Source organism: Neovison vison, chromosome 7 (assembly GCF_020171115.1).
Source record: "Neovison vison isolate M4711 chromosome 7, ASM_NN_V1, whole genome shotgun sequence".
Classification (NCBI taxonomy): domain Eukaryota; kingdom Metazoa; phylum Chordata; class Mammalia; order Carnivora; family Mustelidae; genus Neogale; species Neogale vison.
In genome coordinates, this window is record NC_058097.1 from 144,963,167 (window position 1) to 144,976,489 (window position 13,323).

Here is a 13,323-nt window from a genome sequence, read left to right on the forward strand (position 1 = left end):
AACCCTGAGTTCAAGCCCAGCTGCTGCCACTTGAGTTGGCCTTCAGCAAGTCCCTCGAAAGACTTTCTGAGCTTCATTTTCCTTCTCCCTAAAAGGATGCTATTGGGCTAAATTATGTCCAAGGTCTAGTTCTAATTCACAAGTCCTGCATATGAAATTGGTAATGGAATTGTCAGACTAGCCAGATGGGTCTCCAGAACCTTTTTCCAGGTCAGCCCTGTCCGTGGTCCTGGCTATCGGTTTGTGATTCCCTTGTCAGTTTAGAGTGTCACATGCCATACGTGAATACCATAAATGTGGACAGTCTTTAGATCAGCATGTACAAATGCAGTTTTAAGATATGTTTAACCCTCCAGGCTTTGGGAAAAGGTCTCATTTAGCAAAATGTATTTTCTTTCCTCTGTGATCTCTATCAAACATTCTCTAAGCAGGAGTTGGATCTATCTGAAATCTCCCATTCTAATGAAATTAGTTTGTGGCTTTTTTAGGTTTTGTTTTGTTTTACCCAAGGAGCAGGAGGTGCAGATAAGAGACAAAATAAAATTGCACCAGCTTATTGGTTTACTTTAATTGGAGTATTTTTGCTTAAAGGGATTATCTGTCATTACTAATGCAAATGGAAATCCTGTTTACAAACCCCTACAATGCAGTGCAGTGCTAGAAAGTGGTCAGCATCAAAAGCAATTACTGTGACAAAAAAATACATCAGTCTGGAAAAACAGAGGACAAAGCTTCCTACAGTTTATGTGAGACCACATGGTTCTTAATTTCTTCTGCCCTGGTCAAACCAGTGTCTACACAGTTTATGTTTTTAATTGTAATGTTAAAAATCTACTTCCTTAGACATATCTCAAGGGGAAAAGTCTTTAACACTGATACGAGTACATATTTCCTGTCCCTACTGAGGGTATCAGAGAAGAGAGCTGATTCCAGAATTAAGATTAGAGCCCCGTCTACAGAGATGGAAGAGGGAATGTGACCTGATGGAAAGAAAATAAATGGGCCTTGGAGCCAGACTGTTGAGGGTTTGAATCCTGGCCCTGACATTTATTGGCTTTGTTAACGTACGCCGATTACTCCTTCTTTGGGCCTTCATTTCTTCATCTGTAAGAACCAGGATGATAACACCTAGACAAGTAGACTTCTTCTCATTCACTGAAATCCTAAGCCATTTCATGTCAGTTATTAGAATCTCAGAAATCCAGACTAAGTAGTATTTTCCCCTCAAAAACCCTGGGGCATTTTTGAATATTTCAAGAAGATATATATCTCTCTCTCTCTATCTATCTATCTATATATTATATATATATATATATATATATATATAAAGATATATATAATTATATAATATATAATTATGTATATAAAGAACATATATATATTCTTTAATTATACAAGTGAAATTTACGACAAGCCCAGTATTTTTTTAAATGTTCATCCTGTCTTCAAGTGTCACATCAAACTGCGATTTACACTGTATTTGCAAAGTGGCTGTAACCATTTCAGGGTGCCGTGGGACAGAAACCAAATGTGGCAACTTTTTGCAGTAAAGCCACAAGAACTTATGTTACACATTAATGGAAAAGAAGGGGGAAAGCCTTGAATAAACAAGCATTTCTGATGGTTGAATTGGTGGGCTTAGGGATAGCATTTTCTTCTGTCTGCAGTGAAATCCAAATTGCCCATCAGTTGAAACCATGCAGATTGCTGCACACAGGCTCAGCCGGGCTCTCCAAAATGGAACGGCTTATTTTGATAACCAAGTAAATTTCCAGCAGTTGCTAAGGAAACTAAAGGATTCTTTGTGCAAGTTATTGCATTGAAAAGAACCAGAAAGGTGGAGGGAGGGGGAGAGTGTTAGTTGATTAGGAATTTAAAACCTGTGTAGATGGATCTCAGTTCAGGAAAGTGAGGACTATCACTGGGAAGTTCCTGGAGTTTTACTTCTTCCAAGTCTTCCTGGTTTGGCTGAGCCACCCAGTCGTTTCCAGTAGTTTGTTGAGAAATTTCTTTTATAGGCACGGTTGCTGATTTGTAGGGCCATTGCTAGAGGAAGACTGAATCTGCATATCTTTACAAAGAACAGGACTGTTACCAGTAAGACTTGCCTTATGAAACCTGATCACACATTTGGGGGTTTCTCATTCTTAGTGAAGCTCTTGGTATTGTTTGTTAGGTCTCTGGGGGGCCCCACTGAGTGCATAGTTTCCTACATAGAAATGACTTGAGATACCAACTCTTGCCCTTTAATTCTGGGTCCTGTTTGTGGGTTCCTACCTCATAAAAATTGTCAACTTTTTATACCCCATGATGCTCAGTGGGCCTTGGATCTGCCAGGCCTAGCCTTGGTGGTTACCCTGCTGGGGCTGTGAGTTTAGTTGGGCTCTTACTCTTAAAGAGGGTCAGCCCACTCTACCACCATGGAGAGTATCTATGAAGAGTTTTAATTAACCATTTATCAATTTAATGCTTTAAGAAGCCATATTCTAATAAATGAAGAGAAACCCCACACGGCTTTATCTCCGAATGGCTTCTTAAGCATTCTGAGCCTCAGTACATACATCTTATTAGTGTGAGAATTAATGGAACTAGTGTACATGAAGGGGCCCAGAGCGGTAAAGGACAGCTACTACTACTGCTACATTTATAACTATTACTACTACTGCTATTGTTCTTGTCATCACTATTATTTTCCAGAATGTGGTAGGCATAAAAAGAATTTTATACCCAGGACTTTTCTCCCCCAACTCCCTCCACCCTCTACCATCTCTCATTCCTCAACCATTGGTAGGTCTTGCTGTGTAGTGGGATGGTTTCTATCTTAGAGCTCCCTGGTTGGTGCTCAGAATGAAGAACAAAGAGTCTTAGGTTGTAGGATCTGGAACGAGGAAGGCACGAAGAGGGTGTGGCTTCATTCTGAACAACGGCTTGACCAGTCCCTCTCGTGTCTCCCACCAGGCAGAGGTGCTCGGCGGGCTGCAGTTCTTTCCCTCCAAAGCCCCCGTCTCTTCCCTCTGTATAGTCCAGCGTGGGGACCACTGGGGACCAGAGTAGAGGAATGATAAAGGTTAAATCCCTAGATGGGGATTTTCTTTTCCCTCAAAACCTGGGTGGCTCAGTGGGTTAAGCCGCTGCCTTCGGCTCAGGTCATGATCTCAGGGTCCTGGGATCGAGTCCCGCATCGGGCTCTCTGCTCAGCAGGGAGCCTGCCTCCTCCTCTCTCTCTGCCTGCCTCTCTGCCTGCTTGTGATCTCTCTCTGTCAAATAAATAAATAAAATCTTTAAAAAAAAAAAAAAAACATCGACTTTAGGCTGGGCTGAGGTTCCTTCTCTAAGAATCTGGACAGCGTGACCCGGCATGAAGGCCACTTCTGAACAGAAGCCCGAGGGGCCCTCACAGACTCAGCCAAAAGAGTCAAGGTCCTGGTGAGGAGTGTGCCCTAGAACAGAATTTACGATTTTTATTTGATTGTGTATACACACCAATGATAATTATTTTCTACCATTTGGTCCCACATTGGTAAAATACTAGAATGCTAGAAAAAAATACTCCCCTTTTACCACCCCCTGGGGAAAGAGCCAACTTACTTGTGCCGTCTGGTCTGGCAGACCTCTGGAGAGAGTCTCAGGTCTGGCCTCCAACTTGTGAGGCTCAGAACTTAGCTGATGGAAGAGCTGTCTCCCAAAAACATGCTCACCAGAGAGGAAAATGAGCCAGGCAGGGTGCTCTCGACGGCGTGCCAAACTGTGGGGGAAGCGTTCAGTATTTCTTCTCAGACACAGGAATTACTTGAATGCAGACAATTCTGAAATCCCATCAGCTCTGACTCCCACCTACTCACAAAGGAAAGGAGTCCTTGGAATTAGCGGTCTCGGCCTTATTTCTGTGCAGTTTCTAGGAGGAAACTCAGTTCTGCATCCTTAGCAGAATTAGAAGCTATAGGGTATGCTCTTTTCTACCTAGAATACAGAAGAATTGTGGTATCTTGGGAGCCCCCAAATCAGATAAGAATGTGAAAGTAATTCTCTTCCATCCTAATGCCTTGTGAATTCGGCTTCTGTCTTTGAACTTTGAACCACAGTGTGGTGGTTTGTGTGTGTCTACATTTTCAAGGTAAAAGTCTGGGGCACATTCCTTCCATAAAGGAATCAAATGCAAGCTCTTTCCCATGCTAGTGACAGAATACTAGTGGTGCTTTTATTGAGAGCATGCATTTTAACTTTTTTTTTGGTTGGCATATTTTTAATTAAAATAACATTTAATGGTTTGAAGCTAAAAATCTGATGTTTCTGCCTAGGAGTTTGTAAAGGAATGATAACATATGGAGAAGTTTAACATTTAAATTGAATTTTATTATTTAAAACAGTAAAATATTTTATGACTACAACAATGCCCTGCCAAGCTCCATTTCAGCATCAAATGTGCTTTGTAAGGAATCTTACAAAGCTAGGGGAAAAAAAATACATTTTAATTTCTTATTCCCCAAATGCTTTTTATTAAAAAAAGTTCCCACAAACGTGTTTTCTTTACAAATGGGTTCTTGTTCTCTAAAGTGTCCCTTCGAACATCTCTAACAAAACAATAAATCTGGATACCCAGGGGGTGCTTCCTTATGACAAATAAGATGTAGTCTGCTGGCTTGAGTTTGGCTTGTCGATGTCCTAAGGGTGATCTTCTAACATCCTAGTCACCTCCTTCTGTCCCCTCCCAACTCCTCAGAAGCCTGATGTCTGGCAGGAAGTGGGGTTTATAGTTTTCACATGTGAGTGTGCTTAATTACTAAATAGAGGAAGTTTGATAAGCCGCCTTCCTTCCTGGTACTTCAGGTGCCCCCCCAGAAAGCTGTCACTCTTCTGACTGGTGACAGAAATGAGCAAGGGACCATATATCTGATTCCATCCCCTGCAATCTGCAGGATCAGGGACCCCGGTTGAATTTCCAAGGATAGGCTTTGTGCCTGAACTTGAGAAATTCCCAAAGCTTTACAACTTCTCCCTCCCCCAATTTTAGCACAAAAATGATATTCGAAGACCTCCATGCAAGGCTCAGAAGCATTTTTCAGAAATATTCCCTCCCTTCAGAAGTACCCTCCCTTTTTCATCTTCCCCAACTCGACTCCTGCTCCTCTTGCTCCCGACGTAAATCCTCATCTACATGTCTTAACCTCAAAATTTGGCTTCCAATTAGACAGAAACATGTAAACTTGTAAAATACCTCTTCAACTTCCCACTGCTTCCCACTGCTGGGGGAACCATTCTGAATGGAAAATTTAATAACAACACCTTGCTTGCACTATCCTTCCTGTTTTAGCATTCATGCTTTTACACCCAACACTCACACACACACACACACACACACACACACACAAGTTATTTTCCTGTGACCGCAAATGATTATTTTGGGGATCAAAATATATCTTAACAAGCTGTGGAATTATGCAGTATACAGATGGCCCTTGGGGAGGACCCATACTGGTTTGGAAGAATGCATATTTTTAGCAGAACAATTTGAGCATCACTGGGAAAAAAAAAAAAAGGTTCTGGACGTTCTTACTCCTCCTTGAGGAGTGGGGGTGGGGGCTGGCAGTGGAACGTCATGGAGAGAAGCGCAGAAGGCACAGGACAGTCTTGCGATTCAGGGGCTCTGACCCCGAGTGTCACTTGTGGCTAACTGTGCTGTCTTTGTCTTTCCTTCCCTGTGTCTTGGTAGGAAAGCCCAGTAGTTTCTTTCCAGAGGACAGTTTTATAGACTCTGGAGAAATCGACGTGGGGAGACGGGCTTCCCAGAAGATTCCTCCTGGCACTTTCTGGAGATCTCAGGTGTTCATAGACCACCCTGTGCATCTGAAATTCAATGTGTCTCTGGGAAAGGCAGCTCTGGTTGGCATTTATGGCAGAAAAGGCCTTCCTCCTTCACATACACAGGTAATCAGAACGCCACATCTCCTGCTCACCTTGGGCTCCTGTCCCGCCTCTTAACCTCAAGTCAGGAAGCCTAGTACTTACACCTGGAGCCTTGTGCTTGAGGGGCATTTCGTATATTTGATATCCCATTCCTCCATTTCCCTCTCTAAGACCCTAACTTTCTGACGAGTAGGGCTCTATCCCTGGGTTTTTTTTTTTTAAGAAAAGGGAATTTTGGAAAATACTCCAATAGCCTTTCTACTGTTACACAGTCACCTATGTTAAACAATCCAAGAAATGTAACCTGAAGAGAAAAGCAGGCAGACTTGTGTTTGAATCCTCTCATTATCAGCAACGAAGCCTCCAGTTAGTGACTCATCCACTCGGCAAGTTTCTCATCTCTCCAGTGGCAACACCAATATCCACTTTGCAGGGCGGTTGTGAAGAATCGAGGAGAACATTTATAAGGCAGCCAGTGCAGGATCTGGCTCAGAGGACATGCTACTTCCCCAGTCTCTCACATCCCTTCTGTCCTTTGGGGGTTCACAGTTACCCTGACCCACGCACACCAGAAATATCTGATGACTCATCCAGGATGATTTCCCAATTACCAGTCATGAGGGGTAAAGGACAGACTTGGTAAGGTAAGGTAAGGTCCTCCCAGCTCTGGGATTGGAGTAACATAAATCAGAGGCATCTATCAGATACCCCCAGGCCACACGCAGCCTTTGTAGCCCCAGTCGTTACGGAAGATTGCTAGGTAAAAGCTACATAAATGTATTTGCTGATGGTAGAATCACAGGAAAATAAAGCTGTGGCCCCTGATTTCTTTGTAGAAGAGCAGTCCTAGTCCTGGACTTCATTTATATGTGAAATAAAATAGATATCTTGGTTTTGAAAAAAAAACAATAGGTTTTTTAGGTAGGTGGATAGATATCTTGTTTTTTGTTTTTGTTTTTTTAAAGATAGATAGGAAGGTGGGTAGATGGATAGATAGGAAGGTGGATGGATGGATAGATAGAAAGGTGGATGGATGGATAGATAGGTAGGTGGATGGATGGATAGATAGGTAGGTGGATGGATGGATAGATAGGTAGGTGGATGGATGGATAGATAGGAAGGTGGATGGATGGATAGATAGGTAGGTGGATGGATGGATAGATAGGTAGGTGGATGGATGGATAGATAGGAAGGTGGATGGTTGGATAGATAGGTAGGTGGATGGATGGATAGATAGGTAGGTGGATGGATGGATAGATAGGTAGGTGGATGGATGGATAGATAGGTAGGAGACATAATTGCTCAGTTTGCTTGCTGGTAGGACTTAACCACCTGCCTGTTGTTAACACCATGTGAGTGAGTTCTCTGGGGTCTCACGCTAGCAGGTTCTGGTCAGTCAGCACTGTATCTGACACAGCATGCAATTATTGATAGAATTTTGAGCTAATCCAGTTTAAGTCCCCTGAAACTGATTGCTGAAACTGGAGCATTTAGAAAGGATCCTTGATAACAGGAAGATGGGTACAAATCACATTTTCATTTGCACTTGACTGACATTTAAGGCACATCCAGTGTTCCAGTCTGGGTCCTTGAGCCCTGGGATTCCCGCCATCCCTTGCAGAATTGGGGTGCAGTCACTAAATGGCCAGGTTTCCGATCATGACGTGCCCACCATTGGAAAAGCATGTTCATCTTGGTACAGACTCAGCCAGATGAAGACTGCCCACATATACACCAAATTAAAGAAAAATGAGACTAAAAACTCATTCACTATAATTATGCCGCACTCACAGGGAATCTAGAGGCTATTACCATGTAAAACGAGGGTCTGGGAAGGAGTCAAAGTTGGTTGATCAACCTGCATGTGGCTTTAGCCTTCTTGCCTGCTCCAGGTTGGGTTTCTTGTGTGCTCCCCAGGAGAAGTGTGAAGAAGGAATCTAGCACATGGTGAAGCAGACACATGCTAATTGTGCCCACTTTGTACTTCAGTTTGACTTTGTAGAGCTCCTGGATGGAAGAAGGCTCCTGACGCAGGAGGCACGTAGCCTGGAGGGACCCCAGCGCCAGTCTCGGGGAGTCGTCCCTCCATCTAGTCACGAGACTGGCTTCATCCAGTATTTGGATTCTGGAATCTGGCACCTGGCTTTCTACAATGATGGGAAGGAGTCTGAAGTGGTTTCTTTTCTCACCACTGCTGTTGGTAAGGAAGACCTCCCCTGGGGTCTGTGGGATCTTGTCTCTTTGGGTGGAAGGACACTGGGGATTCTATGGATTGGAGCCAACAAGGGAATGCATCTTGCCCACAGTTGTCGATGCCACCTGGAGTCTGGCGTGAGTCCATCCTGACTGGGCTTGCTGGACGGGATGGAAGTGGGAATTAGGGAAATGAGGGAAGGGAGGAATGGCAGGAGGGGCTGGCAGGCTATTCTGGGCTGTTACCTACTGCTTTTCCTGTGTTAACCGTGGACCAGCTGCTACATTGAAACCAAGAGGTAGAATTGACAATGAGATTGGAACCCTGTCTGACCAGCCACATAGAGGCAACATCTCTTCTTGTCACTTCTCTCCCACACCTGTATAGCTTCTTTGGCTCAGTGCATTGATTCGTGATTTGGGTTTTTGTTTTTCTTTTTTAATTTTTTTTTTTAAGATTATGTTTATTCATTTGACAGACCCAGATCGCAAGCAGGCAGAGAGACAGGCAGAGACGGGGGGTGGGGGGTGGGGGGGTGGAAGCAGGCTCCCTGCTGAGCAGAGAGCCTGACGCAGGGCTCAATCCCAGGACCCTGAGATCATGACCCAAGCCCAAGGCAGAGGCATAACCCACTGAGCCACCCAGGCACCCCCTGGGTTTTGATTTTGAGTATGTGTGGCTTTTTGTTTGTTTGTTTATTTTGCCTTTGGAGCTAACAGTCCCTGGCAGTTGAGAAAAGAAGAAGAAGGCTCAGAGAAAGAATGAGAATGGCAGAGCACAGGTCTGAATGAACAATGTAATCAGCCAGACAGGTTGTGTTAAAAACAGTGACGTCTTGATCTCTGATACAGAGAGTGAGCTCTGATGTTTGCAATAGGGCTTAACACCTTTCTGTCCCTTGTCATGGAAGAGGGCTATAGCCCTCAGTTCAGAGTGAGCCCCTAGGCCACTCCACAAGCCTACCAGTGTCTGGGGAGCCCAGCATCTTGTTCTAAGGAATTACCCGCACATCCCATAGACTCTGTCTCCTGCTTAGATGGCCATAGGACACAGTAGTCTCAGTGGTTCATTTATTCTGAGTTTGTATTGGAAGCATTATGACATAGCCTGGAGACAAAATCCCCTGCAGGAAAATAAAACTTACAGAAAATAAAACTCTACTAAGCCAGAATGCTTGGAAATAGGGTTTCTGCTTAATGAAAAGCTTTATGTGGTATAGAGTTCACCTCCAAACCCTGTCTCAGTCCTTGACTGGGAGCCTCTGGGACATGGAAAACGGAGTTGAATAAAAACCTCTGAATCTGGTCCTTGGATCCCTAAAACTCCCACAAAACCCTGCCTTCTTCTAAACAGCAGTCATTATGGTCAGGCCATTTCCCTCTCGTTTGCCATTTTGCCATTAGTGTCCAGGCAGAGACCACCTTCCCATTAAATGCGGGCGTGGTTTATACCCTTCTGCTGTCCCTGCAGGCTCCGTGGTCTCCCCTCTTGGCAAAATGAGGACAGTGGAGGGCCCTCGGGCTGCGTCAGCTCCCAGGGAGGAGAGAGCACTTTGTGCCGTCCCTGACTGGGAGGCGTCTGCCCTGGCTGCTGCTCTCGGAGGGCCTTGAGGGCGAGGACGTCAACGTAATCTGTGCCCCCAGCCCGGACCCTGACATGCAGGGTGACTCGGTGGGTAAAGCCATGAGCCAGAGCATGGCGCTCCCTCTGCTCGGCCCTCTGCTGGCTCCTTACTGGGGAGCTGGAGGCTCTGGGTGCAGCCCCATCCCGTACTGGGCAGCCACTTGTGGTCCTCACCAGCAGTGAGGCTGTCACTCTGTTGGGTTTGCCAGGCTCCAGACCCAGTTTCTTTGCTCTTTCTGGACGCAGTGGCTTCGTTTTAACAGCATGGACTATCGAGTTGTTAGCGGTGCCTGAGTGAAGCTTCATAGTCTCACAGCCTGACTTCACTGAGGCATGGCTCGCAATCATGCTTGCTCAGAACTGAGCTGTCTTCCAACCAGAAGTCTTTATTTTTAATAACTGAGCATAAATATAAAAAGATATTAATATAAACCCCTCCCCCCCGGGGAAAGCTACTTGTAATGAGGTTGTGCCTCTCAAAGAAGTAAAACATAGGTACAGTTAGCTACCTTTGCCAACTCGTGGCTTGTCAGAGCTTGCTAACCTGTTTTGCCATAATTAAGGTGATAGTCTTGCTTTTCCCTCTGGTTCTCCCATTCTTTGCTTAATGATAAAATCAGCCTTTACCTCCCTTAACCCTGTAGTATCTTTTAGAGCAGAGAGGCTATCCTGTGCTTTTGGGGGCTTCGTGAACCACTTGGTGTCTTGTGAAAATACAGGTCCTTCTTCAGCAGCTGGGTCATTAGGTTCCATACTTCTGACCAGCACCCAGGTACATTGCTGCTCATCTGTGGACCGCATTTTGAGTAGTAAGGGGTATGGTGTCTTAAGAATGGCCTCAGACATTGCTGTACAAAGCGTCACCCAGGAAGCCGGTCTAAAATTTAGATTCCTGGGCCCTGTCCCCAGGAGTTATGACCCGCCGAGCCTTAGGTAGAGCCCAGACAATCCTGATTCCAGTGGTCTGTCAACTAAGCTGTGAGAACAAGTGCCTCATGAGCACTGCTTTCTCTTCCTTCCTCCCCTAACCGTTCCACCGTAGCTCTGTGACCACAGACATCAGGTCACCTCTCTGAGGCCCATTTCTCTTATATGGAAAATGAAATAATAATAGTCCTCTGCAATCCCTGTTGTGAAGATTAGAGTAGGTACAAAATACCTAGCACAGGCTTTGGCCCTGTGAGCACCCAGCCAACGGAAGTTGCCAATAACCTCTTCCATCGTCCTCCTCCCCCCACCTTTCTCTTGCTGCCTTTTGGACTTGTCTGTCTTCCTTTAAGCTACAGTGATTGTTTAATGAGTACCTTTTTTTTTTCTTTAATACAAAAACAGACGGATTCTGATGTTGCTATTAATCCCTCTCTCCCCAAGAGTCCATGGCAGCTGAGTCTCAGCTGTCTGTGATTGTTACCTGTGAGCTGTGAGTTGTAATTTGTCTTGGCAGGTTAATTAAAAGTTTGGGTCTTGTTTTAGTGAACTCATTATGGTCCCCATATACAGCTGTAAGTCTCAGGTTTGCTTAACACAGAGATTGGAATATAACCCTCCCTTCATTACATGTTGAAACGCAGATCTAGAATTTAAGAAGATCTGAGATGTCAGAATCCAGGGTATTTATGTCTGTTTGTAATTAAGTAACAGGAGAAATAATTGCATTTAATTTAACAAATGGGTGTATTGTGTACATTTTTGCTTTTCCCTCCATTTAATGCAATCCAGCTGATGATTTTAAATTAAATGAGTTTATCTTCTGCCTTGAAAAAAATCTAAAAGCACTTTAATAACTGTATACATAAAGATATACACACAGAAACCTGATGTTGACTGAGCTCCCTCTGAACTGGATGCATTTACATTTACACACACACACACACACACACACACACTCTCTCTCTCTCTCTCTCTCTGAAACTAAGTTTTAGAATAAAAGAGAGCAGCTGTTTTCACAAAGAACAGTTTTTCCCTCTTATGTGGAGATCTAGTCCTGGGTCCCCTGGGGGCAGGTAGCCTTGCTGACCCCAAGTACTGAATGAAGTAGGCAGATATATACGAGCAACTAAAATATAATTCAGTGGTGCCGTTTACAAAGGGCATTAAATATATTCTTTAAGCCTCTAGATAACTCAGTGAGGTGATTATTCTTATTTTTATGATCACCCCCTATTGCAGAAGAGGAAATTAAGATTCAGGGATGGTCAGAGAAAAGCTGGGACTTGAATTTATATCTGACAGTCTCCAAAGCTTGGGTTCTTCCTTCTTGAGCAATCTGCCTCCTTCCCAGGGTCAGGTTTCTGGTTCCAGTGTGATACTTCTCTTTCCCACCTGTTTATTCACTCAACACATACTCTGAGCGTGCCTACTGTGTGTTAGGGGGCCATGCTTAGCCCTTTCCTGCGTGTGATTTAATCATCCCAGGAACCTTAGACGCTACATGTGGTGAGCTCAACTTTACAGATGAAGAAATTGTGGCTCAGAGAGTTTAATTGGCTTGCCCAAAGTCGCACAGTTATTAGGAAGGGCGGGGCTAGGATGGCAACTTGCTCTCCCAACCCTGTATTTCCCCAGTCTGCCCTACGGTAGCTTACTATTTGCTGTGACACTATTAAATATTTTATTTCTGTTTGTATTATATGGAATTTAATTTTCCTTTTATTAACTTCCTTCCAATATAACTAAGCATCTTACTTTAACCCAGGAAGTTTCCTTGCGAAGTCATTAAAAAGACCATAGGAGGAAAAAGCAAAGCTTACAGCATCCAAAACTTCAAAAATAAAAATATCTCCAGATGCATTGCTTGCAAACCCCCGACCTGACAAATCAGTGTTGGAGTATTTTCGGTCTCCAGAGAGCATCTTATCTTATAGTTCTGGTTGATGCTAAAGCAGAAGAGGACAGATCAACCTGACAGTGGCAGTGATGAGCCAAGTTGGAAAATACCAGAGATGCCCCACGGTGAATTTAGAAAAGAAATGAGAGTCATTGTTAGAAAACATAGACCCAGCAGTTTTTGTGAGAAACATGACCTGGTCTTCCTGGTCTAGGACATCTGTACTAATGGAAGAGAAGAATCCTATTGTTTGTGCCTGGGCCACTGGCTGTTGCAAATGGACCCATGTCCAGGGACTAGAAGCAGATTTCGTCCCTCTCTCCCCCATTCCCTTCTTCCTTCCTTTCTTCAGTAAACAGTACATTCCTGCTTTTTCCCCAGTTGGAGATACAGAGAAGGTAGGATGCGGTTTCTGGCAAGGGTAGCTCGTGATCTGATGAAGCACTGAAGCAGGAAGTGTCTCTAATCCGTGGAAAGGAGAAAAGAAAGGTCTGTTCTGGAATCACCGGTCAAAGTGCCACAAGGGTTGGAGGAAGGCATGGGCGTGTCCAGTCGATGGGTCAGGGAGGGCTCCCGGATGAAGCGGCATTTGATGGGATCCTAAAAGATGGATGAGATTGACACACTGGGCCAGGGATGGGGATGGGCACTGATGAGTTCATTCCACGTTATGAGTTCATTTGTGTGAATGATGAGTTCATTCACACAAACAGTGTGAGCAAAGGGAGGTAGGCAAAAACTGGAAGCTGGCTATAAAGAGCCAGAAGTTCTGTTT

General features: G+C 44.4%; 1 protein-coding gene across 1 annotated transcript in view; it reads left to right on the forward strand.

Annotated features, from left to right (window-relative positions):
• TENM4 (teneurin transmembrane protein 4) overlaps nt 1–13,323 on the forward strand; it is a 379,161-nt gene that overhangs the window by 187,437 nt on the left and 178,401 nt on the right. Inside the window, exons 8-9 of the mRNA XM_044258440.1 lie at nt 5,711–5,925; nt 7,894–8,104. Coding sequence (XP_044114375.1) covers nt 5,711–5,925; nt 7,894–8,104 — 426 coding nt within the window. The remainder of the gene's footprint in view (nt 1–5,710; nt 5,926–7,893; nt 8,105–13,323) is intronic.